The 20,826-nt window shown below is 39.1% G+C and overlaps 1 protein-coding gene across 1 annotated transcript in view; it reads left to right on the top strand.

Annotated features, from left to right (window-relative positions):
- LOC135231432 (kinesin-like protein KIF6) overlaps positions 1-944 on the top strand; it is a 56,870-nt gene extending 55,926 nt beyond the window's left edge. The window contains exon 4 of the mRNA XM_064285540.1: positions 639-944. Within this exon, the coding sequence (XP_064141610.1) occupies positions 639-750 (112 nt within the window). The 3' untranslated portion in view covers positions 751-944. The remainder of the gene's footprint in view (positions 1-638) is intronic.
- The last annotated feature ends 19,882 nt before the right edge of the window (positions 945-20,826 follow it).

Below are 20,826 nucleotides of genomic sequence, written 5' to 3'. Positions count from 1 at the left end.
CAATTTTCCTGATGGTATCAACCTCTCTAAGATTAGAAGTATGGGTGAAAAAGTGAATGAGAAACTTCCTCAATAAAATTCTTGAGCATGATTCTGAATGAGGTATTATGGAGACCTTAAACTAATCCAAAATGTATGGTGTCTCTGTATGGCCATCATGTTATGAAAAGAATGGCAGCAGTTACTTTGGGGATAGTACTGTTTAGGTGATTTAAAAGAGATTAAGCATAGACCCATTATCTTTGGTTTTAAGTTTGGATTTTTGTTTGTTTTTTTACTTTACTGAAATACTGGAAGGGAGAAGTGAGTAATCTACGGAGGCGAAACAGGTTGCTCTTTAAGTTCTTTAGAGCCCAAATTGAGGCGCTCTGAGGACAGCGACTTACAGTTTTTCTCCGCCAACAAAGGAGTTAATCCCCAAATGTTGAGGAATCAGTGTTTTTTTGTGGGGTAGTGTCTTCCAAATTATTGACACGCCCATGTTTTCAAAAAAGACGGCAACATGTGTTGTTGACGAATGCAGTTTAACCTTAGTTTTATCTTTGTAATAGAAATTCAGTCTGCCTTCTACTATACTGACTGCAGTGTCACACAGTAACTGTAAGAAGTGAGGGTTCATATCTCATTTTCTATCACAGTCTTACAGGAACTGGATCAGCCCAGCAAGTCCGAGGTTCCCAAGGCCTTCAGAATGAGGCACCAGGCCAGATGAATAGTATTTTTTTCCCTCTAGAAGTGGCATGGTTTTAAACTGTGGCTTATTTTCAGTGTTTCCATTTGATGCTAATATTTTTTTCGGACAACAGCTTTTCTCTTAACGATGTGTTTTACTCACGTAAGCATGTTTTTCTCCTAAGAGCCCAAACAGTCATTTTCTTTTTTATTAATGGAATTATTACCAAGCAGTCTTTGCAGGGTTATCTTTTGCATTGCTACATTAAAGAATATAGTTACACTGTTAGATGAAGACATTGTATTAATACAGAAAATTATGTAACCAAGAATACTGAAGCACTCATACGGGAAAAGTCTGAATCACAACAGTGTAGAGTTGAAAGGAACTCCAAGGGTTCAGCCTTCCTCTGATGACTAGAATTTACAAAAGTGAACAAGAATGTATATGTATTAACCTGTCCTTAGGTGCTTACGCCCTGGTGGCATAGTGCTTAAGTGCTATGGCTGCTAACCAGAAGGTTGGCAGTTTGAATCTGCCAGGTTCTCCTTGGAAACCCTGCGGGACAGTTCTACTCTGCCCTGAAGGGTCACTATGAGTCAGAATTGACTCTATGGCAATGAGTTTTTTGAGAGTAGGTGCTTAATTTTATCCTATATGGAACATTTTTGACACTGACTTTATTAAGAAAAGTTATCAGAGAGGAGGTTATCAGACATGAACCCTTCCCTTTCAGCCTCCCCTACATATATCTGTCTTTTCTCCCAGACTCTCTTACTTTCCTCTTCTCTCAAAAGTATTTTTCTTCATTGCCTCTACCACTTGGGCCTTTGTCTCTAGCTCAGTCTGCGTCTTTCAGAAGTTTATCTTCTAATTTATTTCCAACTAGAATTGCCAAATTTAGCAAATTAATATAAGGACGTTCAGCTAAATTTGAATTTCAGATAAACAATGAATAATTTTTTAGTGTAAATATGTCTCAAGTATTGCATGGGGGCATACTTATACTAAAGAATTATTCTTTGTTTACCTAAAATTTAAAATTAGCTGGGGAGCCTATATTTTACCTGGCAACCCTACTTCTAACCCTTGCCCCTATGATCTTTGTCTGTAGACTTTTCGTGTCGAAGTTCCCCATTAGTGAACTGAACTAAGCAGACCACCCTCTTCTGCCTCTGCATTTTTATGTCCCTTTGGCTATTTCCATCTGGGTAGTATTCTGCTCTCCCTTTGCTAGTTCATGAGCTTAACTGCGGTGACCCGTCTGCCACTCCTCCTGATCTCTCTCCTGTTAGCAGCATGGCAGTGTTTATGTTTAAAATTCGGAGTTTACTTTGAGTCCTCCTTTAGCCTTGTTCTCTGTCTTTAGTCAATAACAAGTCCTGTTTATTCTTCCTTCACAGTCCTTTTTTCCCTCTCTCCTTTTGTCTTTCTCCCCCTCTTACCCTCTCTCTTGCTTGCCCCATCCCATCCGTTCCTGAGACCATACTGTCTTTAGGTCGTTGCTCACAAGTGGTCCTTACCCACCTGCTTCTCCAGCCAGCCTCAACCTCTAGGCTTTTCCTACCCCAGGCCATTTGCACTACCTGATTAATCTTTGTAAAACATGACACCAATTTTATTCCTTCTCTACTGAAAACCTTCAATGACTCACTGTTACCTACAGAATAAAGTTTAAGCTCCATATTGAAGACCTTGCATGCAAGACTTTTCAGAACTGGCCTCTGCCTATTTCTCAAGTCTCACATCATTACCTTGTATCAGTGTTTATCAACTTTTCAGGTCCACGTACTTTTCACCATCACCTATAACATTAAAAATGTCCTGGGCATATTTTAAATTATATAATTATTTTGGCATGGTATATTAAAAGGAAGTATTATCTTAGTTTATATCACTGTATTATTAAGTGCTATATTATAAAGTTTATTCTAACAAAAATTTAATATTCAAGTTATATAAATACAAAGAAATGTTTTGACTTTTTTCCATTTAACAAGTGACACACACTTTCTTGTATTTTGAATTAATTAGGAAATAAAATATGATTTATCAAAAAACGAAGGTGACACCTTGCGTTCTGTTTGGCTTTTGGACCAAATGTTTATTGTGATGTGAATTAGTACTTTGATATTTTCTTACATTGTATTCCTAAAGATGACATAAGAAAGTAAGTTTCAGGTTGCCATTTCCAAGCATTTTCTAGTAAACATATTTCAGAATTAGATTGTCTTTATTCACAATAGATAAAAAGCCAGATTGTTTACCATCCTCCCCCCTTCTCCTCATGACTCTCCATTTGTTCTGTGGTAGGAGTCCAAGGCTCTGGAGAATATATCTGAGATGTGTCCCTTACCATACTTCTCTTTATGTATTCAAAATACTGTTACAAAACACTGCAGCTGCTTCTTTGGGGGAAAGAAAGGCTACCACTGGCTCTCGTAATATGCCTTTTCTCCTTCTTTTCCCTTGGGTCATAACAAATTGAGTAAATAAAGAGTTCCTGATTCCTGGTCTTATCTGTCAAAATGGAAATAGGATTATATTAATCTTGAATTGCAGTATAGCTCAGCCGATCTTCATGATTGGTTCTAAATGGTCTGATCTAATTAGAGTGATGTGTATTTGTCAAAGTTAAGAGGTTTAAAATCATCAGATGGTTTCAGTACCATCTAAGTGCTTGAACTGGATCTCTTCCAATTGCCCCTCCAGATCCACTGTCTGTCCTTTTCCACCCGTGCGCTCTGTCCTGGCAAGCTGAATTGTGTGAGCTCATCAACCGGTTCCCTGCCCTCTGGCTTCCTTGTGGGTTCACCCATTGGAGAGGCTCAGCAGATCAGAGGGGAAGAGGACAGTGAGGTAAAAGTAGTTTTTCCCTGGCTTTCTTCCTGCCAGGTCACCTTGAACTGGCTGTTTCCTGTCTACTAAAGCTTATTTCCTTCTCAAGGCAACCCACTCTCTACATACAACTCTCTTTCCTTCTGAGTTCCAGTAATATCTCCCCCTTGTATCTTCAGTCCTAGAGGTGGTAACAGATCTGCTACAGCTAGCCTCAAGTTCTTACACTATTCCTCCTATATACTACTTACGCTTTTGTGAAAAAAAAAAAAAAAGGGCCCTCCTTGAAACTAGTGTGTCATCTATTTCCTGCTGCAATCCTTATTGACATAGCGCATTACATGGACTAATTTAATCCCCTCAACTCTGCTATGAAGTAAGTACAAATAGTATCCTCATTTTGTAGAAAAGGAAAATGGAGCACAGAAACACCAAGTGGCCTAACAGGTGATGGAGCCAGAGTTCAAACCCCAGGAAGTCTGGCTCCAGGTATATGTTCTAACCACCGTGCATACCCAAGTATGATAATATGAGTAATATGGTGATTTCATCACTGCATTAGAAACATTCACCATAACAAAATAGACTCAAATTAGTCATGTTGATTGATGACAAATAAGGGTTGATAAGCCGAATTATCATTTCAGTACTCCCTCCCCACCTAGCACTTTCACCTGAATAGTTTAAAAGATAGTGATTTTTTTTTTCTTCTACTCAGGATAAAAGAACAATATTCTTTGATTTTATGGAGTCAGAAATTCAAATTTTACTTATTATCCTCAGTCCTACTAGAAAGCAATTATTTGCCAGCAACTAACTATTCTCTTTAAAATATGAACTCATCAAAAGGCTCAAATTTAGCTTCTTTTCTTGAGAGCCCAACATTAGGGGTTAGTATTCATTTCTCACAATGACCTAGTTTTTACATAATTTCAGTCCTGTCAGTTTGTTCCCAGAACTGATGTAGTCATCATTTTGTTGTCTCTTTTGTGTTGGGGACAAGTCTTCTTCTGCCCTGCCCCCTGCATTCACCACTCATTATTCATTGTTCATTGTCTTTACAATTCCTCTGTGGTGTAACCTGTTCACATTTTCCATCCTCTTGGGTTTGTGTTGTGGTGCTGCTATTGAATACAGCTGCAGTGTGTTGATTCTGGACTCCAGGAACCCTGGGTTGCCACAGTATGCTGCCTCTGGATGACTTATTTGGCAGCTGAAATTTTTTCCAACACGGCAGCTTCCTAAAGTAAAACTTCATTTCTTCATGCTAAAATCCTGAAAATAAAGAAGCAGCCTTGTTACAGTCCCTTTGGGATCTTTGGATCATTAAAACTTCATAGAACTGTATAGCCTGTAATTATACTGGACTCAAGTATACATAAACTTTAAAAATGTAGTTGATTTTTAGGAGCTCAAAGAAGAAAAACATAATTTATGATTCAGGTGTTCTTGTTGTTAAAAATAGTACATTTGGATGAGTGGCTGTTTATAGTTTGGATTTTGGGTGGTTATTCCATGGCAAAGGTTCTGTTCTTGACAAATTTGCTTCACAATCATTTTTTCTAATGTGGGCGGCTGGGTCATGGGAGAAGGCCAGTATTTCCTTGCAGTTCACTCTTCTCCTTGACTAGAATCCCATTCGATATTACCATGGACTAGTACTGTCAAACTAGGAAATTTGACCAGAAATTCAAATCTTGAACACAAACAATCGTTTATGTTTTCTCAAACCACTAACCTTGTGTATTAAGTTTAAGATTTATTCTGAAATAAACTGTAGTTTTAAGACTGTAAGAGAAAGCTGCTTCTTAAAAGATTTTAGTTTTTCCATTTGTTTGGTGTAAATGGCATCTTTTAGATCAAATATTTTTGTATGAAGAGAGTATATTTTAAGTGCATTTTCCAAAGTCATCTCAAATAAAAGGGGAAAATTTCGGTTGTATCTACTTTTTAGGGCAAGTTGCCAAGAGGAAATCAATGTGGTAGCATTTTTGTTAAAAAAACATTATCGTTTTATGTGTATTTAAAGCTAACCACATTAAAATATGATTTATTCCACTTTCCTAGCAAAGATTTAAGAAGATGTCATGTTGAACTATTTTGTTTATTTTAATCAAGAAACTAATCTGTCATCCAAATAAGAGATATTTAAGTACAAGGATGTTTTGATAATCCAGCCCTCATTATAAAAGAACAAAATTTCAAAAAATAATTGTTAAAAGTTAAAAAAAAAAAAATCCATGCAGTATATTTTTGCCTTGCATCATTATAAGCTGCAATATCTGTGAATTCAGTTTGCAACAAAGGAAGAGTAAGTATAGCAATTGTCCAACTGGTAGGAGAATAGGAGTAAAATTTTTTTAGGGATTTGGAAAGTCAAGGAGCTATAACCTTTCAACCACCATAACTGCCATCAGTCCTGTCTACTGGCAGCTGCTGTGCCCCAGGTGGGATTGACCCTGCGGCCAAGAAACACCATTAATCCTCCGTCTTCCTTCCTTGCCATGTACTCAGCAAAATCTCTTCTGGGGTTAAACCTCATCATCCACCTACTCTGTGCCTATACGTGGGCCACTGAATGTTGCTAGTGAAAAACCCAACTGTACTAATTGGTCTCAATCTAAATTTATGTCCACACATCTCAAACAAGTGCTGAATATTGCCTTAAGGTTCTAATATGTTTCTCTGGTATGCTCATTCTACCATTATTTCCCGAGTTAATTCTTCTCCAACTTCCTATGTTCTGTCCCTTTCTCCTCGCTCTCAGCTCATATTTCACTGAGTAAATAGGCACAATTAGACAAGTACTACCTCATCCTCCCACCACCAAATCTACCAGTCTTCGACTGTGTCTAACTCTGTGGCTTTCTTCCCATTATGAATAGACAGAGCTCCCTGTTTCTGCCAAAGGCCAATCCTTCGTTTGTTTCTTGATGCTTTCTCAACTATATCGCACAGCAGCTGATGGATTCAAACTGCTGACCTTTTGGTTAGCAGCCAAGCTCTTAACCACTGTGCTACCAGGGCTTGAGGTTTCCTCTTCTGCATCACTGATTTTTCCAAATCTGTGGGATCCTTCCTATCACTGCATTCTAATATCTTCAATCTTAAAGTAAAACAAAGTCTTCATTGACACACATCCCGGTCCAACTATTCCCCCATTTCTGTGCTTCCTTTTCTTAGCAAACTTCTGGCAGAGTTGCCTATAGTCTTGTCTTCACTTCTTCTATTCCCATTCATTGTTTGTCCCTTTACAATTAGACTTCTGTCTTCTCTGCCCTCTTGAGATTGTTCTTGTTAAGTCACCAGTGACCTCTGTGTTGTCAAAAGCAATGGTCATGTGCCCATTTTTGTCTTATTTGATCTACTTGCAGCATCTGAGAGAACTAACTTCCTCCTCCTCTATGAAATACACTTTTTCTCTTGGCTTCTGTGAGTATCACACTGTGGTAGCTATAGAGCTGCCCCATGCAAGTCTCTCTTCAAGGGAGTATGCTCTGGGAAGATATCTGACTGACAGCCTTCAGCTACCAAATCTTTAAATCCATCGTGGTGGAAATGCAGGCATGGTGGTAGACATTCTTGTCCTATATGAGATTCCTCTAATGGGCAGTGTTGATCTGAAAATCCTCATCAACCTGGCCAAGTCTTTCTTAGAACTGAGCTGTGGTCTAAGACTTTTCCTATCCAGTTCTTCCATCCCTCTCCCCTTTCACAGGTGTCAGACCTGCATCAGGTTGAAGCTCTCCTCATGTATTCCTGTTCCCTCCTCCTTTATCCTTCACAGGTATTTTCCCTAATACATCTTTTGTACACCTAATCCCAGAGGACCCAAATTCACTCATACAATATTCTGTTCTCTTACTTGCTTGGCTGTTCCTTCTCAGACTTTGCTTATTCTTCCCCCTTCAATGAGCTGTTCACACTGGCAGCTCTGTCCTTGGGCCAACTCTTCTCTTCTTGATGCCTTTGTGATCTCATTCAGTTCCATGGCTTTAACTACAACTTTTGTGTCATTGACTCAAAAATCTGTACATCTAACTTTGATCTCTCCTCAGAACTCAGACTTCTTTGTCTAATCATGTTCTTGACATCTGCACTTGGATATTTACTGGTCACCTAAAAGATAACCTTGATCTTCCCCCCAAGTCTTTCCTCTCTCGGTTGTCCTTATCTTCGTAATTGGTTGCAGTCATTCGTGATTGCTCCCTTTTCCTCATCTCACATCAGCAAGTGCTATTGACTGAACATTCACGTATTTCTCAAATAGATCTATTTTTCTCCATCTTCACTACTGCCACCCTAATCAAGTTGAAGCAACCCTTCAACCCCTAGCTCTTTTGTCCATCTATAGGCCATTCACCACCCAGTAACCAAAATGAGCTTTAAAAAATGAAAATCAGATCGTTCCCTTATTTAAAGTACTATAATGGTTCCTCACTGAACATCAAATAAATCCCAGAATCCTTCCCTTTTTACAAAGCCCTACATAATCTAGCCTCTATTGGCTTCTCAGACCTACGACATTATCCCATTGCGCCAGCCACAGTGACCTTTCTGTTCCAAGAATAATCCAAGGTTATTTTTGCTTTGCCCGTTGAAACCTATTGCTGTGAAGTTGAACCTGACTCATAGTAACCCTATAGGACAGAGTAGAACTACCCCATAGGGTTTCCAAGTAGTGGCTGGTGAATTCAAACTGCTGACCTTTTGGTTAATGCCAAACACTTAAACCACTGCTCCGTTTTTGCCTTAAACCTAGCTATTACCTGGTCCCTAGGTATTCTTCCCCCTTGTCACTCAGATCTCAGCTTATATGTTATCTTCTCAGACAGACCTTCTCTGACCTCCCAGACTAATGTATCTAGTCGCTTTCTAGCATGTATTTCGTTCTCTGAATAGCACTTATACTTTCCGATCTTTTTCTTGTTTGCTTATTATCTGTCTTCCCCAACTAGAATATAAGCCTCATGAGAACAGGGCTCCTTTCTGTCTTGTTCATTGCTGCCTTCCCAGGACCTAGACCAGTACCTGGTATATAGTACCCATTGCTGTCGAGTTGATTCCGACTCATAGCAACCGTATAGGACAGAGTAGAACAAACATTTGTAGAATGTGAGAATTGAAGGAAACACAATACTTCACCCCCATGAACATATTTTTTTTTTCTGTGAAAGAAAGAAAAAAATTAATTTTTTAAACTCTATCCTTTCTAAACTTGTATCTCTTCCTCTGTATTCATCATGCCCAAAGATGTACTTTTCCTTGAGTTTATACATGATGTCAGTACCGTTAAAATCCCATTATAGTAAATTCCATTGGGCATGCAGTTGGCTTTGTTATAGTGGAATTTGTCACAAAGCCAGAAATCGCCTTTCCAGTCCACAGAAACTAGATATGGAACAGCCAATTCTCCATTTCTCTGTGAACTGGAAAAGGAAAAGCTCTGACTCTGAAATGAGAAGTGAGATCTATTGAGCCTTCTGCCTCCATTTCTCCGAGCGCCCCGACAGTTTGCATGGGATGTGGGCTTTGGTTTTTTTTGTGTGTTTCTTGATGAATGATTTGAGTATTGGAACAAAAAGGAGTAGTTGAGGGAGAGAGAAAAACGAAAAGGTAATTATTATTTGGTGACAAGATTCTATAGTTATTTTAAAAGGAGTTGAGGTAAACAGTGTTCTCTTCCACTTTGTGTCGCATAGAAAGATACAACATCAGGTGCTGTTTCTATGCAGGAGAATGACATGAACAAGGGCCAGAAAAGGAAGCAACGCAAAACAGAGCACAGTAGTCACTCTTCTGAAATATTTGGTGCTGACAGTTTGTTGTAAACAGAGCAGTGAAGGTTTTTGTTCTGTTTTGTCTTTGATTGGATACTCTTCTGAAATGTGGCAACAGCTTTGTTATATTATGAAGATCTTTCTTTCATTGTTAACGGTAATTGTGTCAGTGAATCAGATCATCAGATTTGTGTTTGATGTCTCAAGTGTTGTGGTGTAAAAATGGCTTGCATTACTTTAAGTCATTTATTAAGAACTTTTCCTGACACTCCTGGACAGACATATTTATAGCCTACTCCCTGTGCCCATAATACTGGATATATGGCCCTTATCATATTGTAGTTGTATTTGTCTATCTGCATCCTTTACCGTGAACACACTGAGGACAAGGACTGTGTTTTATTCATTTTTTGCACTCTTCTTTCCACTCTACATCTTACCTAACTAATATAAAGGGACCTGGGACAGAAGAGGTTTTAAGTACATATTTACGGAATTGTAGTAAGTGTATTTCTATATCACCTTAGTCTATTACATTTACTTGTATCATCCACTACATCTCATCCTGCCCTGGTAGCAAAGCTGCTTGCTTAAGGGCCTCCTATTCCTAGTCTTTGTCAAGCTGTCGAGGTAGGGCGGGGTATTTGCTTGTTCCCTGCTTGTTATGAGGAGGCCTGATGGTGCAGTGTTTCAGCACTTGGCTGCAAACTGAAGGGTTGGTGGTTTGAACTCACCAGCTGCTCGCTGGCAGAAGGATGCAGCAGGCTGTTTCTGTAAAGATTTATAGCCTTGGAAACCCTATAGGGCAGTTCTACTCTGTCTTATAGGGTCACTATGAGTCAAAATCAACTTGATGGCAGTGGTTTTTATTTCGTTTTGTTTTGCCTGTTATGTTGCATTCTTCTTCCTCTTTTAGGTCTTAGATTAAGATCTTTATTGATAAGCCCATCCTGTCGTCCTCCACCGGTAGGCCTAATATGTTCACTAAGAAGTACCTGACCCATCTCCCTTCTGTGCTTGTATATATGCTTCAGTGCATTTTGTGCTGGTTTTGTTTTGTTCATCTTATTCAACAATAACTTGTTTGAGGGACAGTCAACAATAACTTGTTTGAAGGACTGAAGACCAGCACTGAGATAGGTACTATGGAAGTACTGACCAGTATTAAGATTACATGCCATGTCTGCTGTCAAAGAGCTGATAGTTTGCTTGGGGAGTCAAAGCTAGCTGGATTTGCTTTATTTGAGATGCCAGAACTTGTAAGATACATCATTAATAGCTTTCATGTAAGAAAAGAAACCCACCCACGTGACATGTATGCCTTGATTGTAAGATTAATTTCTAATTCAGAAGCATGGGCATTCTGGGTGGTGTCAGGGGAGATGGAATGACCCATCCAGGAGCCTAAAGGAATTTGAAGAAAAAAAAACAAAGGATCCGAAAGCTCATAGGACAGGTGACTCTTCTGTTAGCTTTTCTCCTACTTCTTTGCCGTCTCTCCACCATTGCCATTCCCAGACACCCACCCCTGTTGTTGAGATAAGCATCAGTGAAGATAATACCTCCCTAATGCTTACCTTAAAAATGATCTAAGGTAAATGAATTGGACTCTCTAAAAAGGGACACTGAGAAATCATAAATTTGCAAATGTAAAATCATACATCTGTACACATAGCACTGTTTAACACACAAGTAGGAGCTGTATGAACCAATTAAATGATGACTTCCTTTTGTCTCTGTCTTTACAACAGTAGAACTCTAGTTGTATATACAAACTGATGTTTGGACCCAGTCTGTCTTGACAAAGATGTTACTTGTAAATTTAGCCCATTACATTATTTCAACATGCGCTTTGTTATTTATTTTTTCCTTTTACAATTCTGCTGTCATTTGTTTGTTGAACGTCGGTACACAAATTCTTCTCCCCCTCCCCCCATAGTGAATATGTGGGAGGAATATTTGCTGCCTGGCAAGGGGTATTGGGACCGTGTGTGATTTATTTCTACTAATTTTATTCCACTGTACAGACTCCAATATGTTATAGAACTAGGATATTCAAATTTAGTTTTTAAAAATCTAGCCTTTTGCTCATCCTTCAAACTTAACAGTGTCCTGACATGTCTGAGGTTTAGGAAAATTTGGCTCAAGCTGATGAAGGGGTCTAATATAGGTCTTTGTTGCTGAGTGAAATTCAGTGGTTTTGGCTCCTGGGAATTTGTGCAAAATTGTTGGTTCGTTTGATTTGGTTCCCTTTGGACTACACCATGAAATTTTCTTGGGGTTTAGTTTGGTGATCCCCACCCGACACCAAACTCAAAGTGGAATACAGTGGGAATGCTGAGGTTTATACCTCAAGCTATAACTCATCCTAGAACTGTATTCAGTTTTGGAAAGAAAAGAAAAAAACAACCCAGCCTAGATTTTAATTCTTTAAGTGAAATAGTTATTAAAACGAGACTAAACAATCTCAGTGATAGCTGAGGTTTAGAGGTCATTTGACCAAACCCTCCACCTGATGCATGATTCCATAGACCAATTTCAGATTGTTTAAAGTCTTATAAATAGCTCTTTAGCTTCCATCCAGGATTCCACATTTGTCCTTTGGATCAAGCTTGTTGGTTTTGCGGTCCAAGTTTTCTAAATCCTTATGAATTTTTTAAATCGTTTATTAAGAACCAAGAGAAATATGTTAGAAGTTTCATATATGTATATACTCCTACTTGTAATTGTCAGTTTATACTATAGTTTTTGAGGTTATTAATTTAGAATTGGTTCATCTTCCTGAGAATTGTTCCTTTTATTCTTATGTAGTGATTGATTTTGTCTGTAACCATTCTTTATATCTTAAAGTCTATTTTTTTTTTAAATATAGGTCCACTGTATCTTATCTCTACCACTTGTCTATCAGTTTGTTGTACTATGATGACTTGTGTGTTGGTATGATGCTGACAGCTGTGCCACTGTTGTTTCAAATACGCTAGGGCCACCCATGGCAGACAGATTTCAGTGGAACTGACAGACTAAGACTAGGAAGAAAGGCCTGGTGACCTACTTCTGAAAATTAGCCAGTGAAAACCCTATGGATCACAACAGAATATTGTCCTATATAGTGCTGAAAGATGAGCCCACTAGGTTGGAAGACACTCAATACACAGTGGATACAATAATGGACTCAAACATACCAACAATGGTGAAGGTGGCGTAGGACCGGGGGGCAAGATTTTGTTCTGTTGTGCATGGGGTCGCCGTGAGTCAGAGCTGACTAGATGTCAACTAACAACATTATCTTATCTAAACTCCACAGTACATATACAGAATATTACAAAACAGCACCAAAGGGGGAAAAAATGGATATTATTGCAAAGGAATGTGTCAAGATTCATACTAAGTATTATATATAAAAATATATTTTTCCATCTTTTTACTTTGAATATTTCTATATTTGTATGCCTCAGTTGTGCCTCTTTGTAAATGACACATGGATGATTTTTACTTTTTATCCAAGTTTTAATCTTTTTAGTGATTTCTGATATTTGTTTCTGTCATCTTTATATTCTACTTACCCTGCTTTTTCTGTACCTTTTTAGAAATTTCCCTCTTCTTTTAAATGTATTATTTCGTTAATAAGAATCAGCACGAAGCTGGTTTTTCTGAGGCAGACAGAGGTTAAAAGTGTCCCAGATTTCCAGTCTCTCCAAGTAGCTATACCACTCCATCATCTCCGACATTGACTGCTTGTCATGGATTGAATTGTGCCCCCAAAAATATGTGTCAATGAACACGGTTAGGCCATGATTCCCAGTATTGTGTGGTTGTCCTCCATTTTGTGATTTTCCCGTGTGTTATAAATCACAATCCTTGCCTGTGGTTAAAGAGGATTAGGGTGGGATATAACACCCTTTGTCAGGTCACATCCCTCATCCAATGTAAAGGGAGTTGCCCTTGGGTATGGTGTGCACCACCTTTTATCTTACAAGAGACAAAAAGAAAGGGAAGGGAGAGTTAGGGACCTCATACCACCAAGAAAGCAGTATCAGGAGCAGAGCGTGTCCTTTGGACCCAGGGTCCCTGTGCAGAGAAGCTCCTAGTTCAGGTGAAGATCGATGGAGAATAAACTTCTCTTTGGTAAAGCCATCCATTTGTGGTATTTCTCTTACAGCATCACTAGATGACTAACACACCACTCTCCCTCCCCTCAGCTCTCTTCTTTTCTGTTTCAGTAATTTGCTGCAACATCTCATAGAACTCATGAACTGCACTTAGAATTATATGGTTTATTAGAGAAGTAGCAGGCCACAACCTAGGATCAGGATCAGCTTGGAAGTAAGAGGCTGTAACTCAGTGTCAGAAAGCACACAGGCAAGGTCTGGAAGGCTCCCCCAAAGCGAAGAGCATATCCCTCCCTTCTTCATTGTAGGACAGCACTCTCTCAGCTGTACGCACCCACTCTCGGCCATTTACACCCCCTCCAGACAGGGCTCTTCTTGGCCCCCCCAGCACAGGCCTCCTCTTAGCCTCGCAAGCCACTGAGCTCTCTCTCTCAGGCCTCTAGCCATCTTCAGTGTTACAGCCCTTGATCCATATTACAGCACTTTTAGCTCCACTGGCAAGCTTTCTACCCAAAGGCGCTCAGCTCTCTTTCTCTGCTTCTCTTTTTCCCTTGCCTCTTCTCCTTGTCTCTGACCATCTCTGTGGAGTCGGCTTCTCATATAGGCAAGTGGCTCAATCCTATTGGGTGTATTTTCAAGTCACTATTTGCATAATAACTGACTAATGCCCCCTCTAGACCGACAGTAGCTCCGTATTTGTGTGATAACTGACATTTTCAGCCAGCAGGCACTGGCTTCTTGCTCGGCTAAAGTAACAACCTTCTCCAAAACACTAGGGCAATTTAACAACTCCTTGGTGTTTATTCAGAAAATCTCCCAAGCTAGGCCTTTTTTTTTTTTTTATCCCCACAGAACCAATGCAAAAGGGTACATAAAGGAATTCACTTCTTACTTTCTCTTTTGCTGAACAACATTTTATTTGTTTTCTGCACTACTTATTTGGAAATCTTATTTTCTATTCCTTTTGTTAGTGGTTACCATAAAAAATTTATGTGCGTACTTATCTTCATGGAGTCTGAAATTAATATCTCTAATCTCTCTCCTGATCAATATGATTCACTTTAATCAAGCTCTTCCCACTGTTAAATGTTTTAATTCCACCCTGTTTTTTTGAAACCAAATTAGTTATCATTATTGTTGTTATTTTGTAAAAATCAATGTTTGTTTACATTTTTCCACATATTTTTTGTAGTTTCTTTGCTCTGTATTGCTTTTTTCGTGTCTGTTTTCAGTTTCCTTCTTCCTGAAGTTCATGCTTTTGTAGCTCCTTCAGAGAAGGTAGAAACCGTGGTGGTGTAGTGGTTAAGTGCTATGGCTGCTAACCAGAAGCCACCAGGCACTCCTTGGAAACTCTGTGGGGCAGTTCTACTGTGTCCTATAGGGTCGCTACTCCAGGGCAATGGGTTTGGGCTTCAGAGAAGGTCTGCTAGCAGTTAACTCTTTCAGTATTTATTTCATTTGATTTACATATTAGCTGCTTATGGAATTCTTAGTTGAGAGTTATGTCTTCTTAATACTTTGAAGATATTATACCATCTTCTTTTAATTTGCTTTTGAGAAATCTACTGTTAGTCTAATTGGTCTTTTGCAGGCAGTGCCTTTTCTAGCATTGTTATTAAGAGTTTTTTTTACTTGTTTATATGTTCTGTGATTTCATATGTGAATTTCTTTTTGTTTATTCTACTTGGGCCTCATTGTGCTTCCTAAATCTGAGGATTCATGTCTATTATTAATTCTGGAAAATTCTCAGCTGTTGCTTCTCTGATTATTTCTTCTCCCTCATTCTCTTTAGTGCCAGCTTCTTTAATTCATATTTAACTTACATTTTCCTTTTTATTCAGTGCTATCTCTTAGACTTTTAAATGTGTATTTTCTATCATTTTATGGTTCTTTGTTGCATTTCAGATAATTTCTTCAGATTTGTTTCAGTTCGGTAGTTCTTTCCTTACGTGAGTCTAATGTTCTGTTTAACCCTTACTTTGAGTTTTTTTTTTTTTATTTCAGTACTATATGTTCATTTTAAGAAATTCTATTTGGTCATTTTTTTCTATCTATTTAACCTTTACATTGAGTTTTTTTTTTTTTTTTTATAACTAACTATATCTTCATTTTTAGGAGTATTTGGTCGTTTTCTTATTTTCTTATTTTACATAATGTATTGCAATTTTCTTATTTTTTTGATTCTTAAGTCTTTAATAATTTTAAGCATATGTATTGTATAATTTTTATCTGGTGACTTGAATCTAAAGTTCTGTTCCCAATGGTTTATTCCCACATTTAGGGACCTAGTCCATCCCCTTATGCCCAGAAAATGGAAAAACCTTCCAAATGTTTTCCATTTTTCCTTGCTTCAGTCTCAGTCCTGTGTTTTTCAAATTGTGATTCATGATCTAGCAGGTTATGACATGAATTTACTTGTGTAAGATCATAGTTTTTAATGACATAAAATAGAAGAAAAAAAAAATTTTTTTTTGAGATATGTAATATTTGAGTCCATGGCATATAATGAAAGTTCATGAAACTTTTAATTATTAATGTATATGTAAAACGCATTTCATACTGTGGGTGGTGGTCAAAATGTTTGAAGAACAACATTCGAGTCTATCCACTATCTTTTTAGTGTAATCTCCTAAAGCACGTTGGCATGGATTGAATTGCGTACCCCGAAAAATATGTTTCATCTTGGTTAGGCCTTGAGTGCCAGTATTGTATGGTTGTCCTACATTTTTTGATTGAAATTTTATGTTGAGAGGATTAGGGTGGGACTGTCACACCACCCTCACTCAGGTCACCTCCCTGATCCAAGGTAAAAGGAGTTTTCCTAGGGTGTGCCCTGCACCACCTTTTATCTCCCAAGAGATAAAAGGAAAGGGAAGCAAGCAGAGAGTTGGGGACCTCATACCACCAAGAAAGCAGCACCAGGAGCAGAGGGCGTCCTTTAGACCCAGGGTCCCTGTGCCTGAGAAGCTCCTCGACCATGGGAAGATTGAGAACAAGGACCTTCTTCCAGAGCCAACAGAGAGAGAAAGCCTTCCCCTGGAGCTGACACTCTGAATTTGGACTGTTAGCCTACTTTACCATAAGGAAATAAATTTCTCTTTGTTAAAGCCATCTACTTGTGGTATTTCTGTTATGGCAGCACTAGATGACTAAGACACACATTTTACTTTTCCTGGCATTTAAGGTCTTTTTTTTTTTATGATGTACTTGAATATGTCTAACCTCCTATGTTTTCTGGCTCAGTAAGTGAAATCTCCGTTTATTCAGATGCTCAGTCAAAACCTAAACACCGTGCACAATTCCGTTGGTCTCATCTCATTTCTACACCATGAGTATAACTTATCTGTTCTACCTTCAAATAACTTCCCAGATCCAACCACTTCTTACAAACCCCACCACTACTATCTTACGCCAAGATAACATTAATTTACCCATAGATTACTGAGATAGCTGCTTCTCTGGTCTCTCCTCATTTAGTCTTGGCCCCCAATAGACTATTCCCCAGACAGCAGTCAGAGAGACTTTACAACAATATGCCATATCTTGTCACTCTTCTGCTCTGTACCTTCCAATGGCTTTCCATCTCACCTAGAGTAGAAATTTTTTTTTTTTGTGGGTATGATGTACTACCATCTTCATTTGCAGCTTCAATTTTTGCTACTTTCTACCTCCATCCATATCTCGTTACACATGTATTGGTTACATTCCAGCTATATTTTTCTCATTACCTTTCTTTAACCTGGAATGCCCTTTGGGAAGCTCTGCCTATAGATACTGGTATCTGTTACTTGCATCTACCCAGAAACCCAGTGCCGTCGGAAGAAGTCTGAAAATTTCATAGGGTCGTTATAAAGATTAAATAAAATCATGCACCTTACCTGTCATGTGGTAAATTTTGAACAAATGATTGCTTATATTATGATTACTATATTGTTATTAGGAACAAAGGAAGGCACAGCTTTAGAAGGACAGAACAAAAATGTGGGAGCATCACATTCAGTGTAAGGTCATTCAGGGGAGTCAGCTTGAGATGTCTGGGTTGAAGTGAGAAAGCTCACGAGTAGGGGAGTGCCGGGATAACGAGCCTGATAGGAATGATGGTGGTATGTAGGCCTCAGCTGACCATTGGGGCTATAGGGCAGGGCTCCTTTCCCTCTGCCATGCCCAGGCACTTACACCTAGGATAATGCTCTCTCACCGGTATTCCCCACTGAGACATCTAGGAAGCTGCTGTTGGGTATTATCACTGGAGCCTAGAGAAGTCTGTGGATCTCCAGGTATTACAGTCCTGTGAAGAACAGCAAAAGGCAATGCCTGGCTTCAGGGAGGGGCGAGGCAGCTGGCAATTGGGTGTTTGTTACAAATAGTGAATATGTAAGTTCTATAAATCCTCTCAGATCCTGCCCAAAGGACATTTCCTAGGTGAAATCTTCAGTCACCATAACTGCAATAAATCACTCCTACCTTCATGCTTTCTCAGCATTTGATTTGGGACCTCTATTGTAACTTCTGTTGTATATGTTGTTGTTGTTGTTGTTAGGTGCTGTCGAGTCGGTTCTGACTTATAGTGACCCCATGCACAACAGAACGAAAGAAACACTGCCTGGTCCTGAGCCATCCTTACAATCATTGTTATGCTTGAGCTCATTGTTGCAGACACTGTGTCAATCTGCCTCGTTGAGGTCTTCCTCTTTTCTGCTGACCCTGTACTCTGCCAAGCATGATGTCCTTCTCCAGGGACTGATCCCTCCTGACAACATGTCCAAAGGATGCAGTCTCGCCATCCTTGCTTCTAAGGAGCATTCTGGCTGTACTTCTTCCAGGATAGATTTGTTCATTCTTTTGGCAGTCCATGGTGTGTTCAATATTCTTCACCAATACCACAATTCAAAGGTGTCAATTCTTCTTTCGTCTTCCTTATTCATTGTCCAGCTTTCACATGCAAATGATGCGTTTGAAAATACCATGGCTTGGATCAGGATCACCTTAGTCTTCAAGGTGACATCCTTGCTCTTCAACACTTCAAAAAGGTCCTTTGCAGTAGATGTACCCAATTCAATGCTTTTGATTTCTCGACTGCTGCTTCCCTGGTTGTTGATTGTGGATCCAAGTAAAATGAAATCCTTGTCAACTTCATTCTTTTCTCTGTTTATCATGATGGTGCTCATTGGTCCAGTTGTGAGGATTTTTGTTTTCTTTATGTTGGGGTGCAATCCATACTGAAGGCTGTGGTCTTTAATCTTCATTAGTAAGTGCTTCAAGTCCTCTTCACTTTCAGCAAGCAAGGTTGTGTCATCTGCATAACGTGCGCAGGTTGTTAATGAGTCTTTCTCCAATCCTGATGCCCCGTTCTTCTTCATATAGTCCAGCTTCTTGGATTATTTGCTCAGCATACAAATTGGATAGGTATGGTGAGAGAATACAACCCTGACGCACACCTTTCCTAACTTTAAACCAATCAGCATCCCCTTGTTCTGTTCGAACAACTGCCTCTTGATCTATGTAAAGGTTCCTCATGAGCATAATTAAGTCTTCTGGAATTCCCATTCTTTGCAGTGTTATCCATAATTTGTTATGATCCACAGAGTCGAATGCCTTTGCATAGTCAATAAAACACAGGTAAACATCCTTCTGGTATTCTCTGCTTTCAGCCAGGATCTGTCTGACATCAGCAATGATATCCCTGGTTCCATGTCCTCTTCTGAAACCAGCCTGAATTTCTGGCAGTTCCCTGTCAATATACTGCTGCAGCCATTTTTGAATGATCTTCAGCAGAATTTTGCTGGCGTGTGATATTAATGATATTGTTCTATAATTTCCACCTTCAGTTGGATCATCTTTCTTGGGAATAGGCATAAATATGGATCTCTTCCAGTCAGTTGGCCAGGAAGCTGTGCTCCATATTTCTTGGCATAGGCAAGTGAGTACCTCCAGCGCTGCATCTGTTTGTTGAAACATCTCAATTGATATTCCATCAATTCCCAGAGCCTTCTTTTTCGCCAATGCCTTCAGAGCAGCTTGGACTTCTTCCTTCAGTACTATCGGTTCCTGATCATATGCCATCTCTTGAAATGGTTGAACATCGACAAATTCTTTTTGGTATAACGACTCTCTGTATTCCTTCCATCTTCTTTTGATGCTTCCTGCATCGTTTAATATTTTCCCCATAGAATCCTTCACTATTGCAACTTGAGGCTTGAATTTTTTCTTCAGTTCTTTCAGCTTGAGAAATGCCGAGTGTGTTCTTCCCTTTTGGTTTTCCATCTCCAGCTTTTTGCACATGTCATTATAATACTTTACTTTGTCTTCTCGAGCTGCCCTTTGAAATCTTCTGCTCAGTTCTTTGACTTCATCCATTCTTCCTTTTGCTTTAGCTGCTCGATGCTCAAGAGCAAGTTTCAGAGCCTCTTCTGACATCCATCTGGGTCTTTTCTTTCTTTCCTGCCTTTTCAACAACCTCTTTCTTCAGGTATGATGTCCTTGATGTCATTCCACAACTCGTCTGGTCTTCTGTCACTAGTGTTCAATGCATCAAATCTATTCTTGAGATGGTCTCTAAATTGAGGTGAGATGTACTCCAGATCATATTTTGGCTCTCGTGGACTTGCTCTGATTTTCTTCCGTTTCAGCTTGCACTTGCATATGAGCACTCGATGATCTGTTCTACAGCCAGTCCCTGGCCTTGTTCTGACTGATACTGAGCTTTTCTGTCATGTGTTTCCACAATGTAGTCAGTTTGATTTCTGTGCATTCCATCAGGTGAGGTCCATGTGTATAGTCGCCATTGATGTTGGTGAAAGAATGTATTTGCAGTGAAGAAGTCGTTGGTCTTGCAAAATTCTATCGTTCGATCTCCGGCATTATCTCTATCACCAAGACAATATTTTCCAACTACTATTCCTTCTTCGTTTCCAACTTTCTCATTCCAATCGCCAGTAATGATCAATGCATCTTGATTGCATGTTCTATCAATTTCAGACTGCAGCAAGTGATAAAAATCTATTTCTTCATCTTTGGCCCTAGTGCATGGTGCATAAATTTGAATAATAGTCATATTAACTGGTCTTCAGTGGTGGGTCCTTCTAGGCATATGGATATTATCCTTTCACTGACAGTGTTGTACTTCAGGGTAGTTCTTGAAACGTTCTTTTTGACGATAAATGCAACACCATTCCTCTTCAAGTTGTCATTCCCAGCATAGTAGACTATATAATTGTCCGATTCAAAATGGCCCATACCAGTCCATTTCAGCTCACTAATACCTAGGATATCGATGTTTATGCGTTCCATTTCATTTTTGATGATTTCCAAATTTCCTAGATTCATACTTCATATGTTCCAGGTTCCGATTATTAATGGATGTTTGCAGCTGTTTCTTCTCATTTTCAGCCGTGCCACGTCAGGAAATGAAGGTCTCAAAAGCTTT

This window comes from Loxodonta africana, chromosome 1 (assembly GCF_030014295.1).
Source record: "Loxodonta africana isolate mLoxAfr1 chromosome 1, mLoxAfr1.hap2, whole genome shotgun sequence".
In the NCBI taxonomy this organism is placed as follows: domain Eukaryota; kingdom Metazoa; phylum Chordata; class Mammalia; order Proboscidea; family Elephantidae; genus Loxodonta; species Loxodonta africana.
This window is presented reverse-complemented; position numbering and strand designations above follow the sequence as displayed.